At 44.6% G+C, this 23,424-nt stretch overlaps 1 protein-coding gene across 6 annotated transcripts in view; it reads right to left on the bottom strand.

Moving 5' to 3' along the window:
- itpk1a (inositol-tetrakisphosphate 1-kinase a) overlaps nucleotides 1–23,424 on the bottom strand; it is a 308,158-nt gene that overhangs the window by 95,116 nt on the left and 189,618 nt on the right. For 5 of the 6 annotated variants that reach the window (XM_072274778.1, XM_072274786.1, XM_072274785.1 and 2 more), the window contains one exon: nucleotides 13,886–14,011. In XM_072274778.1, the coding sequence (XP_072130879.1) occupies nucleotides 13,886–14,011 (126 nt within the window). Of the gene's footprint in view, nucleotides 1–13,885; nucleotides 14,012–16,180; nucleotides 16,254–23,424 lie in introns of those variants that run through there. The other variant, XM_072274806.1, reaches the window with a different exon arrangement.

The following is a 23,424-nucleotide window of genomic DNA, read 5'->3' as shown; positions in this document are numbered from 1 at the left end:
TCTATTAAGAGTTTTTTGAGAAGGTTACCAGGAAAGTGGATGAAGGGAAGGCAGTGGATGTTGTCTACATGGACTTCAGTAAGGCCTTTGACAAGGTTCCGCATGGGAGGTTAGTTAGGAAGATTCAGTCGCTAGGTATACATGGAGAGGTGGTAAATTAGATTAGACATTGGCTCGATGGAAGAAGCCAGAGAGTGGTGGTAGAGAATTGCTTCTCTGAGTGGAGGCCTGTGACTAGTGGTGTGCCACAGGGATCAGTGCTGGGTCCATTGTTATTTGTCATCTATATCAATGATCTGGATGATAATGTGGTAAATTGGATCAGCAAATTTGCTGATGATACAAAGATTGGAGGTGTAGTGGACAGTGAGGAAGGTTTTCAAAGCTTGCAGAGGGATTTGGACCAGCTGGAAAAATGGGCTGAAAAATGGCAGATGGAGTTTAATACAGACAAGTGTGAGGTATTGCACGTTGGAAGGACAAACCAAGGTAGAACATACAGGGTAAATGGTAAGGCACTGAGAAGCGCAGCAGAACGGAGGGATCTGGGAATACAGATACAAAATTCCCTAAAAGTGGCGTCACAGGTAGATAGGGTTGTAAAGAGAGCTTTTGGTTCATTGGCCTTTATAAATCAAAGTATTGACTATAAGAGCTGGAATGTTATAATGAAGTTGTATAAGGCATTGGTGAGGCCGAATCCGGAGTATTGTGTTCAGCTTTGGTCACCAAATTACAGGAAGGATATTAATAAGGTTGAAAGAGTGCAGAGAAGGTTTACAAGGATGTTGCCGGGACTTGAGAAACTGAATTATACAGAGAAAGGTTGAATAGGTTAGGACTTTATTCCCTGGAGCGTAGAAGAATGAGGGGAGATTTGATAGAGGTATATAAAATTATGATGGGTATAAATAGAGTGAATGCAAGCAGGCTTTTTCCACTGAGGCAAGGGGAGAAAAAAACCAGAGGACATGGGTTAAGGGTGAGGGGGGAAAAGTTTAAAGGGAACATTAGGGGGAGCTTCTTCACACAGAGAGTGGTGGGAGTGTGGAATGAGCTGCCAGATGAAGTGGTAAATCTGGGCTCACTTTTAACATTTAAGAAAAACTTGGACAGGTACATGGATGAGAGGTGTATGGAGGGATATGGTCCAGGTGCAGGTCAGTGGGACGAGGCAGAAAAATGGTTCGACACAGCTAAGAAGGGCCAAAAGGCCTGTTTCTGTGCTGTAATGTTCTATGGTTCTAAACAACATCACCCAACTCTGTGGCACACCATCGATTTAAAATACAATAAAACCTCCATTAAAAAGTTCAGCAGAGGCAGGTGAAGACTAGCGCCATGTTCACATTGAACATGGTGGTTTCAGTGAACAAGGCTTGCTAACTACACAAAGTGTGGTTAATGCCAGACTTTATTTATGACAAAACGCAAGAGATAGTGACAGAATGACTCTGCAAAGCAACCGAAGAAAACAGTCTCTCAAAACATGAGAATGGCCCAAGAACATAGAATTAAATTTGACTACCTTTCCAGAGGAGGGGAGGGTGGAGATGGAGCAGAAAGACGCAAATGACCAACAGACAGAAATACATGCCATGATAATGAGGGGTGTAACATGCTCAAGGAGATGTGTTTTATTTTGTGAGGATGATGTAATGGTCTGTTGGAGGTCACCTGATGTGATTTTCCCACCGATGTGAAGTCATGTGATGACATGTGACCCGTGACTATATAAGGGTCGACCCAGGTGATGCAGTTGGGGGTTTTTGAGATTGTAGATTTCCAGGTAGAACTTGCTGTATCTCCGATTCTGTTGCGTGTTTGTTTTTGTGACGCAGATTCATTTTTAAAATGGAGTGTGCGTTCTGTTGCAAGGACCCATATTATTTGGACTGGAATTTTTTGCTAAATGTGTTGCTTTACTCACTTCCAACATTAGAAGGGAGAGTGAAGAATTCATCGAAGGATCGAGAGAAGTCGGCATGGTTTGGCAGTTTAATAAAGAATCGACCTTATTGAGTCTTCGTTGGAGGAGAACCTGCATCGAGATAACTCTTGCCGGAAAGAGCAAAGAGTTCATGCAAAAAGGGGCTCTCTCTCTCTCTAAGGGAATTTGAGGTCAGTTGATCTAAACTGTTTATTTTAGGCGTTGTGAATCCTGTGGACAGAATCAGCAGGAAAGTAGCGTCTGTGAAGAAATCCTTCTCCAGAGAAGACTCCCCCAATTGAACGTGTAAATCAGTTGGACTTTCGAAGTTATCGCTTTAAGAACTGTATCGCTTTAAGAACTGTATTGCTTTAAGAACTGATTTCACATTTAACGCTTTAAGAACCACAGCCGCATGGCGAGTTGGTGAACAGCTGTATATCTGTTAACTTCCGGTTTTTGTTTGTTTTTTTTTCCTTATCGTTTATCCGTGCTAAATAAATGTTTGGTACTTTTTATATAACCGGTCTCAGTTGACATTCATTGTTGCCGGATAAGTAACAGGGGCCCACTCCACACACCATTCTCCCTTTACACCCCTGGTTAAACCATAACTAGCCCCCAGGCCATGTCAGTACCCTCAACAAATGGGATGACAGATCTCACAACTACGTTGCAGAGATAAATTGGAACCATGCATTCCCACATAAAAGGAATGAATAATTTTAAAGACAGAAGCTAACACGGTGTACGCCACATTACCATCACACTGTGAAACACAGTATACTCCACCATACCAACACTCTGTGAAACACAGTATGCTCCATCATACCATCACACTGTGAAACACAGTATACTCCATCATATCAACACACTCTGAAACACAGTATACTCCATCATACCAACACACTGTGAAACACAGTATACACGATCATACCAACACAATGTGAAATATAGTATACTCCATCATACGAACACTGTGAAACACAGTATACTCCATCATACCAACACACTGTGAAACACAGTATACTGCATCATACGAACACTGTGAAACACAGTATACTCCACAATAGCAACACACTGTGAAACACGGTATACTCCATCATTCCACACTGTGAAACACAGTATACTCCACCATACCAAGTCAGTGTGAAAAACAGTGTACTCCATTATACCACCACACTGTGAAACACATTATACTCCATCATACAAACACTGTGAAACACAGGATACTCCATCATACAGACACACTGTGAAACACAGTGTACTCCATCTTACCAACACACTGTGGAACACAGTATACTCCATCATACCAACACACTGTGAAACACAGTATACTCCATCATACCAACACACTGTGAAACACAGTGTACTCAATCATACCAACACACTCTGAAACACAGTATACTCCATCATACGAAAGCACTGTGAAACACAGTACACTCCATCATACCCACACACGGTGAAACACAGTATACTCCATCACACCAACACACTGTAAAACACAGTATACTCCATCATACCCACACACTGTGAAGCATAATACACTCCATCATACCAACACACTGTGAAACACAGTATACTGCATCATACGAACACTGTGAAACACAGTATACTCCACAATAGCAACACACTGTGAAACACGGTATACTCCATCATTCCACACTGTGAAACACAGTATACTCCACCATACCAAGTCAGTGTGAAAAACAGTGTACTCCATTATACCACCACACTGTGAAACACATTATACTCCATCATACAAACACTGCAAAACACAGTGTACTCCATCTCACCAACACACTGTGGAACACAGTATACTCCATCATACCAACACACTGTGAAACACAGTATACTCCATCATACCAACACACTGTGAAACACAGTATACTCCATCATACCAACACACTGTGAAACATAGTATACTCCATCATACCAACACACTGTGAAACATAGTATACTCCATCATACCAACAGACTGTGAAACACAGTGTACTCCAACATACGAACACTGTGAATCACAGTATACTCCATCATACCAACACTGTGAAACACGGTATACTCCATCATACCAAATCACTGTGAAACATAGTATACTCCATCATACCAACACACTGTGAAACACAGTATACTCCATCATACCAACACACTGTGAAACACAGTATACTCCAACATACCAACACACTGTGAAACACAGTGTACTCCAACATACGAACACTGTGAATCACAGTATACTCCATCATACCAACACTGTTAAACACAGTATACTCCATCATACCAACACTGTGAAACACGGTATACTCCATCATACCAAATCACTGTGAAACATAGTATACTCCATCATACCAACACACTGTGAAACACAGTATACTCCAACATACCAACACACTGTGAAACACAGTGTACTCCATCTTACCAACACACTGTGAAACACAGTATACTCCATCATACCAACACACTGTGAAACACAGTATACTCCATCATACCAACACACTGTGAAACACGGTATACTCCATCATACCAGCACACTGTGGAACACAGTATACTCCATCATACCAACACACTGTGAAACATAGTATACTCCATCATACCTACACACTGTGAAACACAGTACACTCCATCATACCAACACACTGTGAAACACAGTGTACTCCATCATACCAACACAGTGAATCACAGTATACTCCATCATACCAACACACTGTGAAACACAGTATACTCCATCATACCCGCACACTGTGAAACACAGTATACTCCATCACACCAACACACTGTAAAACACAGTATACTCCATCATACCCACACACTGTGAAGCATAATACACTCCATCATACCAACACACTGTGAAAAACAGTATACTGCATCATACGAACACTGTGAAACACAATATACTCCACAATAGCAACACACTGTGAAACACGGTATACTCCACCATACCAAGTCAGTGTGAAAAACAGTGTACTCCATTATACCACTACACTGTGAAACACATTATACTCCATCATACAAACACTGTGAAACACAGTGTACTCCATCATACAAACACACTGTGAAACACAGTGTACTCCATCTTACCAACACACTGTGGAACACAGTATACTCCATCATACCAACACACTGTGAAACACAGTATACTCCATCATACCAACACACTGTGAAACACAGTGTACTCCATCATACCAACACACTGTGAAACACAGTATACTGCATCATACGAACACTGTGAAACACAGTATACTCCACAATAGCAACACACTGTGAAACACGGTATACTCCATCATTCCACACTGTGAAACACAGTATAATCCACCATACCAAGTCTGTGTGAAAAACAGTGTACTCCATTATACCACCACACTGTGAAACACATTATACTCCATCATAAAAACACTGTGAAACACAGGATACTCCGTCATACAAACACACTGTGAAACACAGTGTACTCCATCTTACCAACACACTGTGGAACACAGTATACTCCATCATACCAACACACTGTGAAACACAGTATACTCCATCATACCAACACACTCTGAAACACAGTATACTCCATCATACGAAAGCACTGTGAAACACAGTACACTCCATCATACCCACACACTGTGAAACACAGTATACTCCATCACACCAACACACTGTAAAACACAGTATACTCCATCATACCCACACACTGTGAAGCATAATACACTCCATCATACCAACACACTGTGAAACACAGTATACTGCATCATACGAACACTGTGAAACACAGTATACTCCACAATAGCAACACACTGTGAAACACGGTATACTCCATCATTCCACACTGTGAAACACAGTATACTCCACCATACCAAGTCAGTGTGAAAAACAGTGTACTCCATTATACCACCACACTGTGAAACACATTATACTCCATCATACAAACACTGTGAAACACAGTATACTCCATCATACCAACACACTGTGAAACACAGTATACACCATCTTACCAACACACTGTGGAACACAGTGTACTCCATCATACCAACACACTCTGAAACACAGTATACTCCATCATACAAAAGCACTGTGAAACACAGTACACTCCATCATAGCAACACTGTGAAACACAGTATACTCCATCATACAAACACTGTGAAACACAGGAAACTCCATCGTACAAACACTGTGAAACACAGGATACTCGATCATACCAACACACTGTGAAACACAGTGTACTCCATCTTACCAACACACTGTGAAACACAGTATACTCCATCATACCAACACACTGTGAAACACAGTATACTCCATCATACCAGCACACTGTGAAACATAGTATACTCCATCATACCAGCACACTGTGAATCACAGTATACTCCATCATACCAACACTGTGAAACACAGTATACTCCATCATACCAACACACTGTGAAACACAGTATACGTCATCATCCCAACAGACTGTGAAACACAGTATACTCCATCATACCAACACACTGTGAAACACAGTGTACTCCATCATACCAACACACTCTGAAACACAGTATACTCCATCATACGAAAGCACTGTGAAACACAGTACACTCCATCATACCCACACACTGTGAAACACAGTACACTCCATCACAGCAACACTGTGAAACACAGTATACTCCATCATACAAACACACTGTGAAACACAGCATACTCCATCATACCAACACACTGTGAAACATAGTATACTCCATCATACCAACACACTGTGAAACACAGTATACTCCATCATACCAGCACACTGTGAAACATAGTATACTCCATCATACCAGCACACTGTGAATCACAGTATACTCCATCATACCAACACTGTGAAACACAGTATACTCCATCATACCAACACACTGTGAAACACAGTATACGTCATCATCCCAACAGACTGTGAAACACAGTATACTCCATCATACCAACACACTGTGAAACACAGTGTACTCCATCATACCAACACACTCTGAAACACAGTATACTCCATCATACGAAAGCACTGTGAAACACAGTACACTCCATCATACCCACACACTGTGAAACACAGTACACTCCATCACAGCAACACTGTGAAACACAGTATACTCCATCATACAAACACACTGTGAAACACAGTATACTCCATCATACCAACACACTGTGAAACATAGTATACTCCATCATACCAACACACTGTGAAACACAGTATACTCCATCATACCAAAACACTGTGAAACACAGTGTACTCTATCATACCAACACTGTGAATCACAGTATACTCCATCATAGCAACACACTGTGAAACACAGTATACTCCATCATACCAACACACTGTGAAACACAGTATACTCCATCATACCAACACACTGTGAAACACAGTATACTGCATCATACGAAAGCACTGTGAAACACAGTACACTCCATCATACCCACACACTGTGAAACACAGTACACTCCATCATAGCAACACTGTGAAACACAGTATACTCCATCATACAAACACACTGTGAAACACAGTGTACTCCATCTTACCAACACACTGTGAAACACAGTGTACTCCATCTTATCAACACACTGTGAAACACAGTATACTCCATCATACCAACACTGTGAAACACAGTATACTCCATCATACCAACACACTGTGAAACACAGTATATTGCATAATACCAGCACACTGTGAAACACAGTATACTCCATCATACCAACACACTGTGAAACACAGTATACTCCAACATACCAACACACTGTGAAACACAGTGTACTCCATCTTATCAACACACTGTGAAACGCAGTATACTCCATCATAGCAACACACTGTGAAACACAGTACACTCCATCAGAGCAACACTGTGAAACACAGTATACTCCATCATAAAAACACACTGTGAAACACACTGTACTTCATCTTACCAACACACTGTGAAACACAGTATACTCCATCATACCAACACTGTGAAACACAGTATACTGCATAATACCAGCACACTGTGAAACATAGTATACTCCATCATACCAGCAGACTGTGAAACACAGTATACTCCATCATACCAAAGCACTGTGAAACACAGTACACTCCATCATAGCAACACACTGTGAAACACAGTATATTGCATAATACCAACACACTGTGAAACACAGTATACTCCATCATACCAGCAGACTGTGAAACACAGTATACTCCATCATACCAAAGCACTGTGAAACACAGTACACTCCAACATAGCAACACACTGTGAAACACAGTACACTCCATCAGAGCAACACTGTGAAACACAGTATACTCCATCATAAAAACACACTGTGAAACACAGTGTACTCCATCTTACCAACACACTGTGGAACACAGTATACTCCATTATACCAACACACTGTGAAACATAGTATACTCCATCATACCAACACACTGTAAAACACAGTATACTCCATCATACCAACACACTGTGAAACACAGTGTACTCCATCATACCAACACGGTGAATCACAGTATACTCCATCATACCAACACTGTGAAACACAGTATATTCCATCATACAAACACTGTGAAACACAGGAAACTCCATCATACAAACACTGTGAAACACAGGATACTCCATCATACCAACACACTGTGAAACACAGTATACTCCATCATACCAGCACACTGTGAAACACAGTATACTCCATCATACCAGCACACTGTGAAACACAGTACACTCCATCATACCAACACTGTGAAACACAGTATACTCCATCATACCAACACACTGTGAAACACAGTATACGTCATCATCCCAACAGACTGTGAAACACATTATACTCCATCATACCAACAGACTGTGAAACACAGTATACTCCATCATACCAACACACTGTGAAACACAGTGTACTCCATCTTATCAACACACTGTGAAACACAGTATATTCCATCATACCAGCACACTGTGAAACACAGTATACTCCATCATACCAGCACACTGTGAAACACAGTATACTCCATCATACCAACACACTGTGAAACACAGTACACTCCATCATACCAACACTGTGAAACACAGTACACTCCATCATACCAACACTGTGAAACACAGTATACTCCATCATACCAACACTGTGAAACACAGTATACTCCATCATACCCACACACTGTGAAACACAGTATACTCCATCATACCAACACACTGTGAAACACAGTATACTCCATCATACCAACACACTGTGAAACATAGTATACTCCATCATACCAACACACTGTGAAACATAGTATACTCCATCATACCAACAGACTGTGAAACACAGTGTACTCCATCATACGAACACTGTGAATCACAGTATACTCCATCATACCAACACTGTGAAACACAGTATACTCTATCATACCAACACTGTGAAACACAGTACACTCCATCATACCAACACTGTGAAACACAGTGTACTCCATCTTACCAACACACTGTGGAACACAGTATACTCCATTATACCAACACACTGTGAAACATAGTATACTCCATCATACCAACACACTGTAAAACACAGTATACTCCATCATACCAACACACTGTGAAACACAGTGTACTCCATCATACCAACACGGTGAATCACAGTATACTCCATCATACCAACACTGTGAAACACAGTATATTCCATCATACAAACACTGTGAAACACAGGAAACTCCATCATACAAACACTGTGAAACACAGGATACTCCATCATACCAACACACTGTGAAACACAGTATACTCCATCATACCAGCACACTGTGAAACACAGTATACTCCATCATACCAGCACACTGTGAAACACAGTACACTCCATCATACCAACACTGTGAAACACAGTATACTCCATCATACCAACACACTGTGAAACACAGTATACGTCATCATCCCAACAGACTGTGAAACACATTATACTCCATCATACCAACAGACTGTGAAACACAGTATACTCCATCATACCAACACACTGTGAAACACAGTGTACTCCATCTTATCAACACACTGTGAAACACAGTATATTCCATCATACCAGCACACTGTGAAACACAGTATACTCCATCATACCAGCACACTGTGAAACACAGTATACTCCATCATACCAACACACTGTGAAACACAGTACACTCCATCATACCAACACTGTGAAACACAGTACACTCCATCATACCAACACTGTGAAACACAGTATACTCCATCATACCAACACTGTGAAACACAGTATACTCCATCATACCCACACACTGTGAAACACAGTATACTCCATCATACCAACACACTGTGAAACACAGTATACTCCATCATACCAACACACTGTGAAACATAGTATACTCCATCATACCAACACACTGTGAAACATAGTATACTCCATCATACCAACAGACTGTGAAACACAGTGTACTCCATCATACGAACACTGTGAATCACAGTATACTCCATCATACCAACACTGTGAAACACAGTATACTCTATCATACCAACACTGTGAAACACAGTACACTCCATCATACCAACACTGTGAAACACAGTATACTCCATCATACCAACACACTGTGAAACACAGTATACTCCATCATACCAACACACTGTGAAACACAGTATACTCCAACATACCAACACACTGTGAAACAGTGTACTCCATCTTACCAAAACACTGTGAAACACAGTATACTCCATCATACCAACACTGTGAAACACAGTATTCTCCATTATACCAACACACTGTGAAACACAGTATACTCCATCATACCAACACACTGTGAAACACAGTATACTCCATCATACCAGCACACTGTGAAACACAGTATACTCCATCATACCAAAGCACTGTGAAACACAGTACACTCCATCATAGCAACACACTGTGAAACAGTGTACTCCATCATACCAACACTGTGAATCACAGTATACTCCATCATACCAACACTGTTAAACACAGTATACTCCATCATACCATCACTGTGAAACACAGTACACTCCATCATACCAACACACTGTGAAACACAGTACACTCCATCATACCAACACTGTGAAACAGTGTATATGCCATAATATCAAGACATCCTGTGGGTATATTAAATTAACTTCCCCTGCTTCACTTCGCAATGTTGATGGTCACCATCTCAAGAATTGAGTGTTTCATCCGGCATGTTAGAACCAAGGGAGAATCTAACGCCGTCTTTGTTTGCTGCCTGATTTTTACCCCAGTTTCTTACACCTGACTTGTTTTTATTTTTAGCCCATAAAATTCCTACTGTACTGTACAAATCTCCTCGGCAGCTCACTGCACCTGTATTGCGTGTGTGGATGTAACATTTCCATGCTAGTGTATACAGCCCATTTAGTGTAAAGGTGGGAAGCCATCAGTAGCTCCATTGAGAACTGTTCTTTGACCAGCTCCTGAGGCATGTATTTTCCTGGGTAACATACACAGAACGCTAGGGGAACAGGTAGCCCCTATGGAGGTAAATAAAAAGTGGTCATTTCTGGCCAATACCCTTCATTCGGTCCTGATGAAGGGTGTTAGCTGGAAATACCAACTGTGTATTCTCCTCATTAGATGCTGCCTGACCTGCTGACTGCCTCCAAACTTTTCTTTGTGCTGCAGCATCTGCAGAACACCCTGTGGTTTCCTTTCCCGGGGTGCCACTGTGTGCCTTTTGCCCTCATTCATAAGAGTTGTACAAAACAGTGCAACTGATTCATACCAACCAAGATACTCGTCTGTGGTTACAAAACTTCCCCACATTTGGACAGTGTGCCGATCCATGCACCTACTGAAATGCCACTTGAACGCTGTGATTGTACCAGCCTGCACCACTTCTTCTAGTAACTTATCCATTATCCCAACATCGGCTTTGTGGAGAAACTTGCTTCTCAGATCTCCTTTAATACTTCAGCTCTCACTTTAAACATGTGTTCTCTAGTTTTAGATTCACAACAAACTCGAACTGAACAACATGGTTTTCGCCTCTCTCAGCTGTGAGATCATAGGATTCAAGAGTCACGGATCGTTTAATGTCATTTCCAGCACAGCAAAGGAGACCAAATTAGCCATTACTCTAGATCCGATGCAGCACAGAAAAATTCACTAAGATAACACAATAATAAAAAAAACACCATCAATATAAATATACTCGATATGTCATGTGCTGTGTGCGATTGCTGATATTGTGGCTTGCACCTTGATCCTGGAGTAACACTGTTTTATTTGGCTGTGTTCATCAGTATTCATGTATTGTTAAATGACAATTAAACTTAAACTTGAACTAAATATAAAAGAAAGCTTATATAACGTTGTGGTGGCTGGGGGAGTAGTGGGGTATGTTAATGGATGGTGGTGTTGATCATCTTTCTTGCTTGGGAAAAGTCACTGTTTTTGAGACTGGTGGTCCTGACATGGATGCTATGTACCCTCTTCCCAGATAGGAATGGGACAAACAGTTATGAGCAGGGTCCATGAGCCTTAAAAATGAAAATACACGATGGCAAACAATCCGTGGATTTCCATTTAAGGTCTTTTTATCTTTCTATGGAACAGCAATCTGCCCTTGTGCCTTTGTCGTTATTCATGAAGGTTAATTCAAAAGAAACCTTCCAAGGTGCAAATCTATGGTCTGATGAGACTAACGGATGCCTATTAATTCAAGAGATTGCCAATTGATTGCAATTTTGATTATGATTTGTCAAATTGGCTTAGCGCTTCCCTGGGGATTTCAGCTCATGATATCTGGCTTCAATAGCCCCATCCACCCGGCACTGACTGATTAATAGCCCCATCCACCCTGCACTAATTGGTTAATACCTGACCTGACTTGGACCAACCAAGCAGAGTTCACTACCAAGAAGGCCCACCAGCACCTTTACTTCCTGAGAAAACTAAAGAAATTTGGCCTGTCCCCTAAAACCCTCACTAATTTTTTTAGATGCACCGTAGAAAGCATTCTTCTAGGGTGCATCACAACTTGGTATGGAAGTTGTCCTGTCCAAGACCGCAAGAAGCTGCAGAAGATCATGAACACGGCACATCACATCACACAAACCAATCTTCCGTCTGTGGACTCACTTTACACCGCACGCTGTCAGAGCAGTGCTGCCAGGATAATCAAGGACACAACCCACCCAGCCAACATACTTTTCGTCCTTCTTCCCTCCGGGAGAAGGCTCAGGAGCTTAAAGACTCATACTGCCAGATTTGGGAACAGCTTCTTTTCAACTGTAATAAGACTGCTGAACGGATCCTGACCCAGATCTGGGCCGTACCCTCCAAATATCCGGACCTGCCTCTCGGTTTTTTTGCACTACCTTACTTTCCATTTTCTATTTATGATTTATAATTTAAATTTTTAATATTTACTATCGATTTGTACTCCAGGGAGCGGAAAGCGCAGAATTAAATATCGCTGTGATGATTGTATGTTCTAGTATCAATTGTTTGGTGACAATAAAGCTTAAAGTATAAGTATAAAGTATAATAGCCCCACCCACCCTGCACTGATTGGCTAGTAGCCCCACCCACCCTGCACTGATTGGCTAATAGCCTCATCCACCCTGCACTGATTGGTTAATATCCCCATCCACCCTGCACTGATTGGTTAATACAGCTATTCTTAGACCACTGTACATTCCAAGGCAATTATTCTTATTACCTAGGAAGGGGATTCCCTACAATCAGCCAAAATCCTTTCCTTCCCATCTCCTATTATTTTTATAACTGCAGAAATTTTTCCAGAAAATATTTTATTCCTGCAAAGCACACCAGTAATTCTCCAGCGTAGCCCACAGCAACATCCCAGAGTGCCAACAAACCAATGTGAGATAGTTGTCACAAACAGGAGAAAATCTGCAGATGCTGGAAATCCGAGCAACACACAAAATGCTGGAGGAACTCAGCAGGCCAGGCCAGCTGTGGAAAAAAGTACAGTCGATGTTTTGGGCCAAAACCCATTGGCAGGAGATGGTTGTTAGCTTTATGGCAGCATGCATCAGTGTTTTGTGGAGTTGAGATTGTCCTCACCTGAACCCTCTGGAGCAGCTCCTGGGACTGTGCATCATTTTGATCAGCCTCCAGAATAACATCGGTCAGTTTGTGGATTATAACATCAAGTGGCCCCTGCTCCTCGATTGGTTTTTCCAAATCAAGCTGCAAAAGGAAGAGAATTAAAAGGTCAGAATGATTTGAAGGTTGGCCTCGGTGCCACAGATATGCAGCAAACTGATAAGACAGTCACACCCTTACTGATATTAATTACCTGTTTACAGGGAGTTAGCTGGAAACACATCTCATGCAAGCTCATAGTTTTTATTTGCAATCAAAAGGTATGTCAATTATAGCTCGATCCACAATCAAATTTAAGTACAAAGTCTTCAATGGAACTTCAATGCACTATCAGTTCATCCAAGAGTATGAACTAGTGCCATGGGATCTGTCTCAGTCCCAAAGATTAATAGCTCATCTTCCCCAGGGCGTACAGGTGCAGTTCTACACTGTCATCATAGGCAGCATGTTTTTATATAATTCTTTATAATGGTTGAATGTTATTTTTTGTTACTCATCAGGTCATGACCAGCACACCGCAGTAAATTCCTCATTCATGTAAATATATGTGACAAATAAAATTTTATTTTAATTTTTATTTTACTTAGAAATATAAGTCGCAATAGGCCCTTCCATCCCACCAAGCTGCGCTCCCCTGCAAACCTACCTAAGTGTAAGGGGTTTCTTCTTTTATGTTACTGCTGAGGCTAATCAAAATGGCTTTCTTGTTATGTTAGAATAAAATGGCTTCTTTGTTATTCTAATTGCTGAGAAAGTTCTCTCTCTAGCAGCTTGTTTGGGTTATAAAGAGAATTGTATTCATTTGCTAACCAATTGGGATAGATGTTATTCTTTCTTGTGTGTCTCTAAGCTATTGTTTTTCGTGGGCTTTGGGGCAGAAGGTGCGATGGGGACAGAGCTCACGCGATGCTGTAAACTGGGTGGCGGACTGACCCTGAGCGGGAGTCTGAGGCCCAGGGTCTTCGGCAAGGAGAGGAGATGAAGACAGACTCATGTAGAGCATCTGGTCGACCACTGTGGTTGATCCCAGGCAGCAGGTCGAGGGGGTCAGAGGGGATCGAATGGTGGAAAGAAGACTCCGTTAATTGAGCTCCAACGGTTGTGCACAAAGTGGTTGAACTTTGATAACTTTGGTGCCTTTTATTTTCCTTTTATATTTTATCTCTATTAATTACGTAGTTCCAGTAAGATCTATAAAGTATAATCATTTACTCACATATGGTGTATTGTCTGTTATTTGGCGGGGTGGGGTACATCACACAGCATCCACACAAACTTGATTACCCAGTTTTGTGGGGCTGAAGGCTGCTCCCCCTAGACGGAAGCGAGCTGAGAGAGCCTGAGGCTTACCAGGGGGCTACATAAGTAACCCTAGCCTTATCATGGGGTAATTTACAATGACCAAATTAACCTACTAACCAGTACGTCTTTGGATTGTGGGAGGAAACCAGAGCAACGGGGGAAGCCTATGGGGTCATGGGAAGAAGATACAAACTCCTTGCAGAAGAGGCCGTAATTGGAATCCAAACTCCAGCACCCCAAGCTGTATTAGAGTCGTGTTAAAAACTATGGTACAGTGGCAACCAAAGTTGGCACTTCTTGATTTATCCCTTGCTTAAAACAAAATTTCAGTTGATTTTTTTAAACATTGCTATCTGTGGGATCCTGCTATGCCCAAATTCTTGTTTGTCTAATGTTGCTAGAATGACTATACTGTAGCGGTGTGCTACACACAGCGCTAGAATAACCACATGGAGTTGGTGAGTTAGAGTTGCAATGAAAGAGATTTAGTCAAACTTCGAGGCCTGCTTTAAAGCCTTCCCGTTCCCGCCCTCCCTGGGCGGGACTGCTGTGGGGAATGCATATTCCCAGACCCTTTCCTCGCGCGCGGGATTTTCCCCCCGCTGGTGAAGATGGTCTGCGCGCGTTGTTGTGAGCCGGTTCGTGGGTGCTAGAAAGTGGGTCGCCACATAACCCCCCCCCCCCCAGAACCGGCGATAGCTCCCCCAATGTCCACAGTCTGGATTGGCCTCTGTTTGGGAGGTCTGCCCCTGCGCCGCGGTGCCTGAGCCTGGACCGGCTGCGTCAAGTCCACATAGGCCGGTTTGAGTCAGTCCACCGTGAAAACCTCCTCTCCCCCCCCAATGTCCAGCACGAACGTGGACCCGTTGTTCCTGATCACCTTAAACTGCCCCTCGTAGGGCCGCTGTAGCGGTGCCTGGTGTCCGCCCCATCGTACAAAAAGAAACTTACAGTTCTGCAGGTCTTTGGGTACACAGGTCGGGCTCTGTCCGTGCTGTGAAGTGGGGATGAGGGCCAGGTTACCGAGCCTCTCCCGTAGTCTGTCCAGGACTGCTGCGGGTTCTTCCTCTTGCCCCCTTGGGGCTGGTATGAACTCTCCTGGGACTACCAGGGGTGCACCGTACACCAACTCGGCCGACGAGGTGTGCAGATCCTCCTTGGGCGCCGTGCGGATTCCGAGCAGGACCCAGGGAAGCTCGTCCACCCAGTTAGGCCCCTCCAGGCGGGCCATGAGAGCCGACTTCAGGTGACGGTGGAAGCGCTCCACTAGTCCGTTCGACTGTGGGTGTAGGCAGTTGTGTGGTGTAGCTGCGATCCTAAAAGGATAGCCGACTTCAGGCTGGAGGTGAACTGGGATCCCCTGTCGGAGGTAATGTGGGCCAGTACCCCGAAGCGGGCTACCCAGGTTGCGATCAGCACTCGGGCGCAGGAATCGGCGGTGGTGTCAGTGAGCGGGACTGCCTCTGGCCATCTGGTGAACCGGTCTATCATAGTTAGGAGGTACCGCACTCCTCGTGACACTGGCAGGGGCCCCACGATATCCACATGGATGTGGTCGAACCTCCGGCGGGTGGGTTCGAACCGCTGCGGCGGAGCCTTGGTGTGCCGCTGCTCCTTGGCCATTTGGCACCGCATGCACGTTTTGGCCCATTCGCTGACCTGCTTACGAAGTCCATGCCACACGAACCTGTTGGAGACCAGCCGGACGGTTGTCCTGATGGAGGGATGCGCTAAATTGTGAATGGACTCGAAAACCCGCCGGCGCCAGGCTGCTGGGACGACGGGGCGGGGTGGCCGGTAGCTACGTCACACAGTAGGATCCTCTCACCTGGGTCTACGGGGAGTTCTTGGAGCTGCAAACCGGAGACTGCAGTCCTGTAACTGGGGATCTCAGCGTCTGTCTGCTGTGCCTCTGCCAGCGCTGCATAGTCCACCCCCTGGGACAGGGCCTGTATGGTAGGTCTGGAAAGTGCGTCCACCACGACGTTGTCCTTTCCCGAGACATGCCGGATGTCCGTCGTGTACTCGGAGATGCAGGACAGATGTCGCTGCTGGCGGGACGACCAGGGGTCGGACACCTTCATGAACGCAAAGGTAAGCGGTTTGTGGTCTGTGAACACGGTGAAGGGCCTACCTTCTAAGAAGTACCTGAAATGCCGGATTGCCAGGTATAGTGCCAATAGCTCCCGGTCGAAAGCACTGTATTTGAGTTCAGGTGGTCGTAGGTGTTTGCTGAACAACGCCAGGGGTTGCCAGCGACCCTTGATGAGTTGTTCCAGCACTCCACCGACTGCTGTGTTGGATGTGTCCACAGTGAGGGCAGTAGGAACGTCCGTTCTGGGGTGCACTAGCATCGCGGCGTTTGCCAAGGCTTCTTTGGTTTTAACGAAAGCGGTTGCGGCCTCTTCATCCCCAGTAATGTCCTTGCCCTTACCCGATATCAGAGTGAACAGGGGTCGCATCGTTTGGGCTGCAGAGAGGAAGAAACGGTGGTAGAAATTCACCATACCCACTAATTCCTGCAGGCCTTTGATTGGGTTGGGTCGGGGCAAGTGGCAGACCGCGTCTACCTTGGCGGGCAGAGGGGTTGCCCCGTCTTTAGTAATCCTGTGGCCCAGGAAGTTGATGGTGTCGAGTCCGAACTGGCATTTGGCTGGGTTGATTGTAAGGCTGAATTTGCTAGGGCGGGAGTAGAGCTGGCGGAGGTGGGACAGATGCTCCTGCCGACTACTGCTGGCTATGAGGATGTCGTCCAAATAGATGAATGCAAAGTCCAGGTCATGTCCCACCGCGTCCATTAGCCGCTGGAAAGTCTGTGCGGCATTCTTTAGACCAAACGGCATTCGGAGGAATTCGAAAAGTCCGAACGGGGTGATAATTGCTGTTTTGGGGATGTCGTCCAGATGTACAGGGATTTGATGGTATCCCCGGACGAGGTCTACCTTGGAAAAGATCCTTGCACCATGTAGGTTTGCTGCGAAGTCTTGAATATGCGGCACAGGGTAGCGGTCTGGTGTTGTAGCCTCATTCAGTCTGCGGTAGTCACCGCATGGTCTCCAACCCCCCGTTGCCTTGGGCACCATGTGCAGGGGGGAGGCCCATGGGCTGTCAGACCGTCGTATGATCCCCAATTCCTCCATCTTCTTGAACTCCTCCTTCGCCAGTCGGAGCTTGCCCGGGGGAAGCCTTCGAGCACGGGCGTGGAGGGGTGGTCCCTGAGTCGGGATGTGGTGCTGTACTCTGCGCCTGGGCATGGCTGCCGTGAACTGCGGTGTCAGTAGTGATGGGAAATCCGCCAGGGCCCTGGTGAATTCGTCGTCGGACAGCGTGATGGAGTCCAGGTGTGGGGCTGGCAACTGTGCTTCACTGAGGGAGAACGTTTGAAAAGTCTTGGCGTGGACTAATCGCTTCCCTTGCAGGTCGACCAGCAGGCTGTGGGCTCGTAGAAAATCCACCCCTAGGAGTGGTTGGGCCACGGCGGCCAGTGTGAAGTCCCACGTGAACCGGCTGGAGCTGAACTGTAGCCGCACCGTGCGGGTGCCGTAGGTTCGTATTGGGCTGCCATTAGCGGCCCTCAGGGTGGGTCCCGGTTCTTTGTTGTGGGTGTCGTAACTCGTTGGAGGTAAGACGCTGATCTCTGCTCCGGTGTCGACCAAAAAGCGGTGTCCCGACTGCTTGTCCCAGACGTACAGGAGGCTGTCCTGATGGCCAGCCGCCGTAGCCATCAGCGGCGGCTGGCTCTGGCATTTCCCGGGAATTTGCAGGGTGGTCTGCAGCGGCAGGCCTCTGTGCCCCACCGCTGGTGGTAGAAACACCATTGTTCATTGGGCTCCTCACTCCCGTCGCTGGGTTTTTTAGGCTCTGCTGCCAGGCCTGGTCTGGTCTGTCGTTGGGCACGCGGCTTGGTGATCTGTGCGACGGATGCCCCTCTCTCTTTCCTGGCATTCCACAGCACATCTGCTCGGGCCGCCACCTCCCGGGGGTTGCTGAAATCTGCGTCGGACAGCAGCAAGCATATGTCCTCGGGCAGTTGCTCTAGGAACGCCTGCTCAAACATGAGGCAGGGTTTGTGTCCTTCAGCCAGGGCCAGCATCTCGCTCATTAATGCTGACGGCGGCCTGTCTCCCAAACCATTCAGGTGCATTAAGCGGCGTGCTCGTTCACACCGTGAGAGTCCGAAAGTCCTTATGAGCAGGGCTTTGAATGCTGTGTATTTGCCGTCCTCCGGGGGCGACTGTATAAACTCCTCAACTTATGCAGCAGTCTCTTGGTCGAGGGAGCTCAGCACGTAGTAGTAGCGAGTGGACTCCGAGGTTATCTGCCGAATGTGGAATTGAGCTTCTGCTTGTTCAAACCATAATTGGGGTCGCAGCATCCAGAAGCTTGGCAGTTTTAACGAAACTGCGTGAACAGATGCGGCGTCGGTCATCTCTGGTCCAAATATCGTTTGGGCCGTCGGGGTCACCAATTGTAGCGGTGTGCTACACACAGCGCTAGAATAACCACACGGAGTCGGTGAGTTAGAGTTGCGATGAAAGATTTATTCAGATTTCGCGGCCTGCTTTAAAGCCTTCCTGTTCCCGCCCTCCCCGGGCGGGACTGCTGTGGGGAATGCATATTCCCAGACCCTTTCCGCGCGCGGGATTTTCCCCTGCTGGTGAAGATGGCCTGGCGCCCTTTTTGGGGCCGGCCCTCTGCCTGCGCGCGCTGTTGTGAGCCGGTTCGTGTGTGTCAGAAAGTGGGTCGCCACAATACAACTGATTCCGGTTAACTCGGACACAATGGGACCAGTACATTTTTGTCCAATTAAGCAATAGCTCCGATTAGCTGAAGCTTCATGAAAATAGTTTAAAAGGTATAAAAAAGACAAACTGAGTAACCAGTTATATATTTAAATGAAATGCAGAAAAAAATAGAACACTACCAATACTATAAAACTAGTTATCGGCAGACGAATTTGTAGCTGCCACTGTCCTTTTGATTGACTGTCAATGAAGAAGTCAGCACAGGCACCTATAATGCAGATAGTGGCCTGCCTTCATACAATGCTTGGACGACTGCATCCTCCAAATCTTCACTTTCAATATAACATTCAAGATTGTTTGTGATACCTTCATAAATTCCAACTTATTGAAGTAGTGAAATCGTTTCATTTTCACTCCTGGCCATTTCTGTCATCTCCAAGCCTGAATGCTTGAAACTGCAGTGAGCAAAACAGTTCTGAATCGTCTTATTACTTATTTCTTGCCAACTGTCAATGACAAAAATCACTGCTTTTCGAACGCAAACACAGGCAAAAATGCTATTTAAAAACTACGCACTCTAAGCACAGTATAGTGTCTAACAGCCTCAACGTGCACACAACTGACACTAATTGGAAATTATTCGGCAACAGTCTCCTGCCTAGTGTCCAAACAAACAAAAGGAATCCCAGCTATTTTCTCGATTTAGTTTTGTTCTTTCAGAGTTGTCCCAAATCAATGGCTGGCCCGATTAACCGATGGCCCAATTAACCAGAATTCATTGTACTCTTTAAATGTGGTGAGATCTCTGTCATGTTTCGTCCTGAAAATCCATCCATTATTTCTGTACTAAGCAAACACACAGAGCCTGGCGAATATCTTTCTGTTGTCTCCTGTACGTCCCTGGCATTTTGTGCTTGGCCTATTTGATTGAGTTCAACCTTCACACTGTTATATCCAGATTATTATGCTGATAATAGTTAACAAGGGAATTCTCTGTCAATCATAAACTCAACGGAAACCAGGAACTCTATTTTTAAAATGTCACCAGTCTTTCAGGTTTACCAGAGAGTATGTGCTATAACGAGAGGTTGGACAAACTTGGATTGTTTTCTCTGAAGTGGTAGAGGCTGAGAGGAGATCTGACAGGAATATTTAAGATTATGAGAGGCATTGATAGAGTAGATAGTAGATTTTTTTCCAGGGTTGAAATGTCTAATACCAGAGGGCATGCATTTAAGGTGAAAGGGAGTCATTTCAAAGGAAATGTGATGGGTAGGTTGTTTTTTTTACACAGAGAGTGGTGGGTGCCTGGAATGTGCTGTCTCAGGGGTGCTGGTAGAGGCAGAAACATTAGGGACACAAATGTGAAGAGAATGGAAGGATATGGACATTGTATCAGCAGAGGGATTAGTTTAGTTGGTCATTTGATTACTAATTTAATTGGTTTGGCAAAATACTGTGGCTAGAGGAACCTATCCCTGTGCTGTATTGTTTTATGTTGTGGAGACTGGAACTGTACAACACAGGACGGTTACGAGAAAGCTCTCGTAATCTGTGACACAAGTAATTTTCACATTTTGTCTATTCTAAAGTATAATGCTATATCTCATTCCATGATGTAATGTACAAATCAACAACATTAAAGCTAATACAATCCCCATTTCACAATGGAGAACTGCGTTCACTCGACTGCAAAGATTACTAAAACTAAATCATAATTAACAATGGAATGCGGTTTGGCAAAGCTTCATGTTGTACTGAAGTAACTATAGTGATGACCTGTGTTATACGATGACAGGACACATGAGAATGTTCTTAGAAACTTAAAAAGATTTGCAAGTTAAACATGAATGCATGGGTGATTGTCTTTACTATAACTTTGCCTCAGGGATCTGTTCTGGGACCCCTACTCTTTGTGATGTTTATGGATGAGGAAGTGGAGGGATGGGTTAGTAAATTTGCTGATGACACAAAAGTTTGGGGTGTTGTGGATAGTGTGGAGGGCTGTCAGAGGTTACAGCGGGACATTGATAGGATGCAAAACTGGGCTGAGAAGTGGCAGATGAAGTTCAACCCAGAAAAGTGTGAGGTGGTTCATTTTAGTAGGTCAAATATGATGGCAGAATATAGTATTAATGGTAAGACTCTTAGCAGTGTGCAGGATCAGAGGGATCTTGGGGTCCAAGTCCATAGGACACTCAAAGCTGCTACACAGGTTTACTCTGTGGTTAAGAAGGCATATGGTGCATTGGCCTTCATCAATTGTGGGATTGAATTTAAGAGCCGAGAGGTAAAGTTGCAGCTATATAGGACCCTGGTCAGACCCCACTTGGAGTACTGTGCTCAGTTCTGGTCACCTCACTACAGGAAGGATGTGGAAACCATAGAAAGGGTGCAGAGGAGATTTACAAGGATGTTGCCTGGATTGGGGAGCATGTCTTATGTTAACAGGTTGAGTGAACTCTGCCTTTTCTCCTTGGAGCAATGGAGGATGAGAGGTGACCTGATAGAGGTGTATAAGATAATGAGAGGCATTGATCGTGTGGATAGTCAGAGACCTTTTCCCAGTGCTGAAATGGCTGCCCAAGAGGGCATAGTTTTAACATACTTGGAAGTAGGTACAGAGGAGACGTCAGTGGTAAATTGTTTACGCAGAGTGGTGAGTGCGTGGAATGGGCTGCCGGCGGCGGTGGTGGAGGCGGAAACGATAGAGTCTTTTGAGAAACTCCTGGGTGGACACATGGAGCATAGAAAAACAGAGGGCTATGGGTAAGCCTAGGTAGTTCTAAGGTAAGGACATGTTCGGCACAGCTTTGTGGGCCGAAGGGCCTGTATTGTGCTGTAGGTTTTCTATGTTTCTAATTCCAGGAGTTCTGTTACCCACCTGCTCTATTCAGAAGGCTAAACCTAACATTGGAGATATTAAAATGCGTTGGATACACTCTGTTAGACCCACAATTAATTGCTGCTCATTATTTCCTTCATATTGCTGAGGACTTTTGGCTTTTGACTGAGAACATGGGATTGTACCATAGTCAGCTGTCTGACCTGCTGGATTCTATACCCAGATGCTTCCAGGAGCACCCAGGCATATTCTCAAGGAGTGTAGGAATTCAAGCACAAGGGCCGAGTGTTTCTTACTAAATTGTGCTATAGTTTCATGTGTACTTCAAGAATCCAATATTGCTGAAAAACCCTGCTGAGCTTCTTGGGGAAAAGTGACCTGTCAAATAACAAACTGGACACCAGTCACAACGGTTCTATTAGTACAGTACTGCATTGTGTCCCTGTCAGGAACTGGGTGCAAAATTCATTTTGCTGATTTACTTAGATACACAGCTTAGAACAGGTCCTTCTGTCCCAGCGAGCTACTCCACCTATTTAATTCTCGACTGATCAGAGGACAATTACCAAGTAACCTACTAACTGGGACGTCTTTGGACTGTGGGC

This window comes from Mobula birostris, chromosome 1 (genome assembly GCF_030028105.1).
Source record: "Mobula birostris isolate sMobBir1 chromosome 1, sMobBir1.hap1, whole genome shotgun sequence".
Taxonomy (NCBI): Eukaryota; Metazoa; Chordata; class Chondrichthyes; order Myliobatiformes; family Myliobatidae; genus Mobula; species Mobula birostris.
Note: the sequence above shows the minus strand (reverse complement) of the source record. Positions and strands in the feature narration are given on the sequence as shown.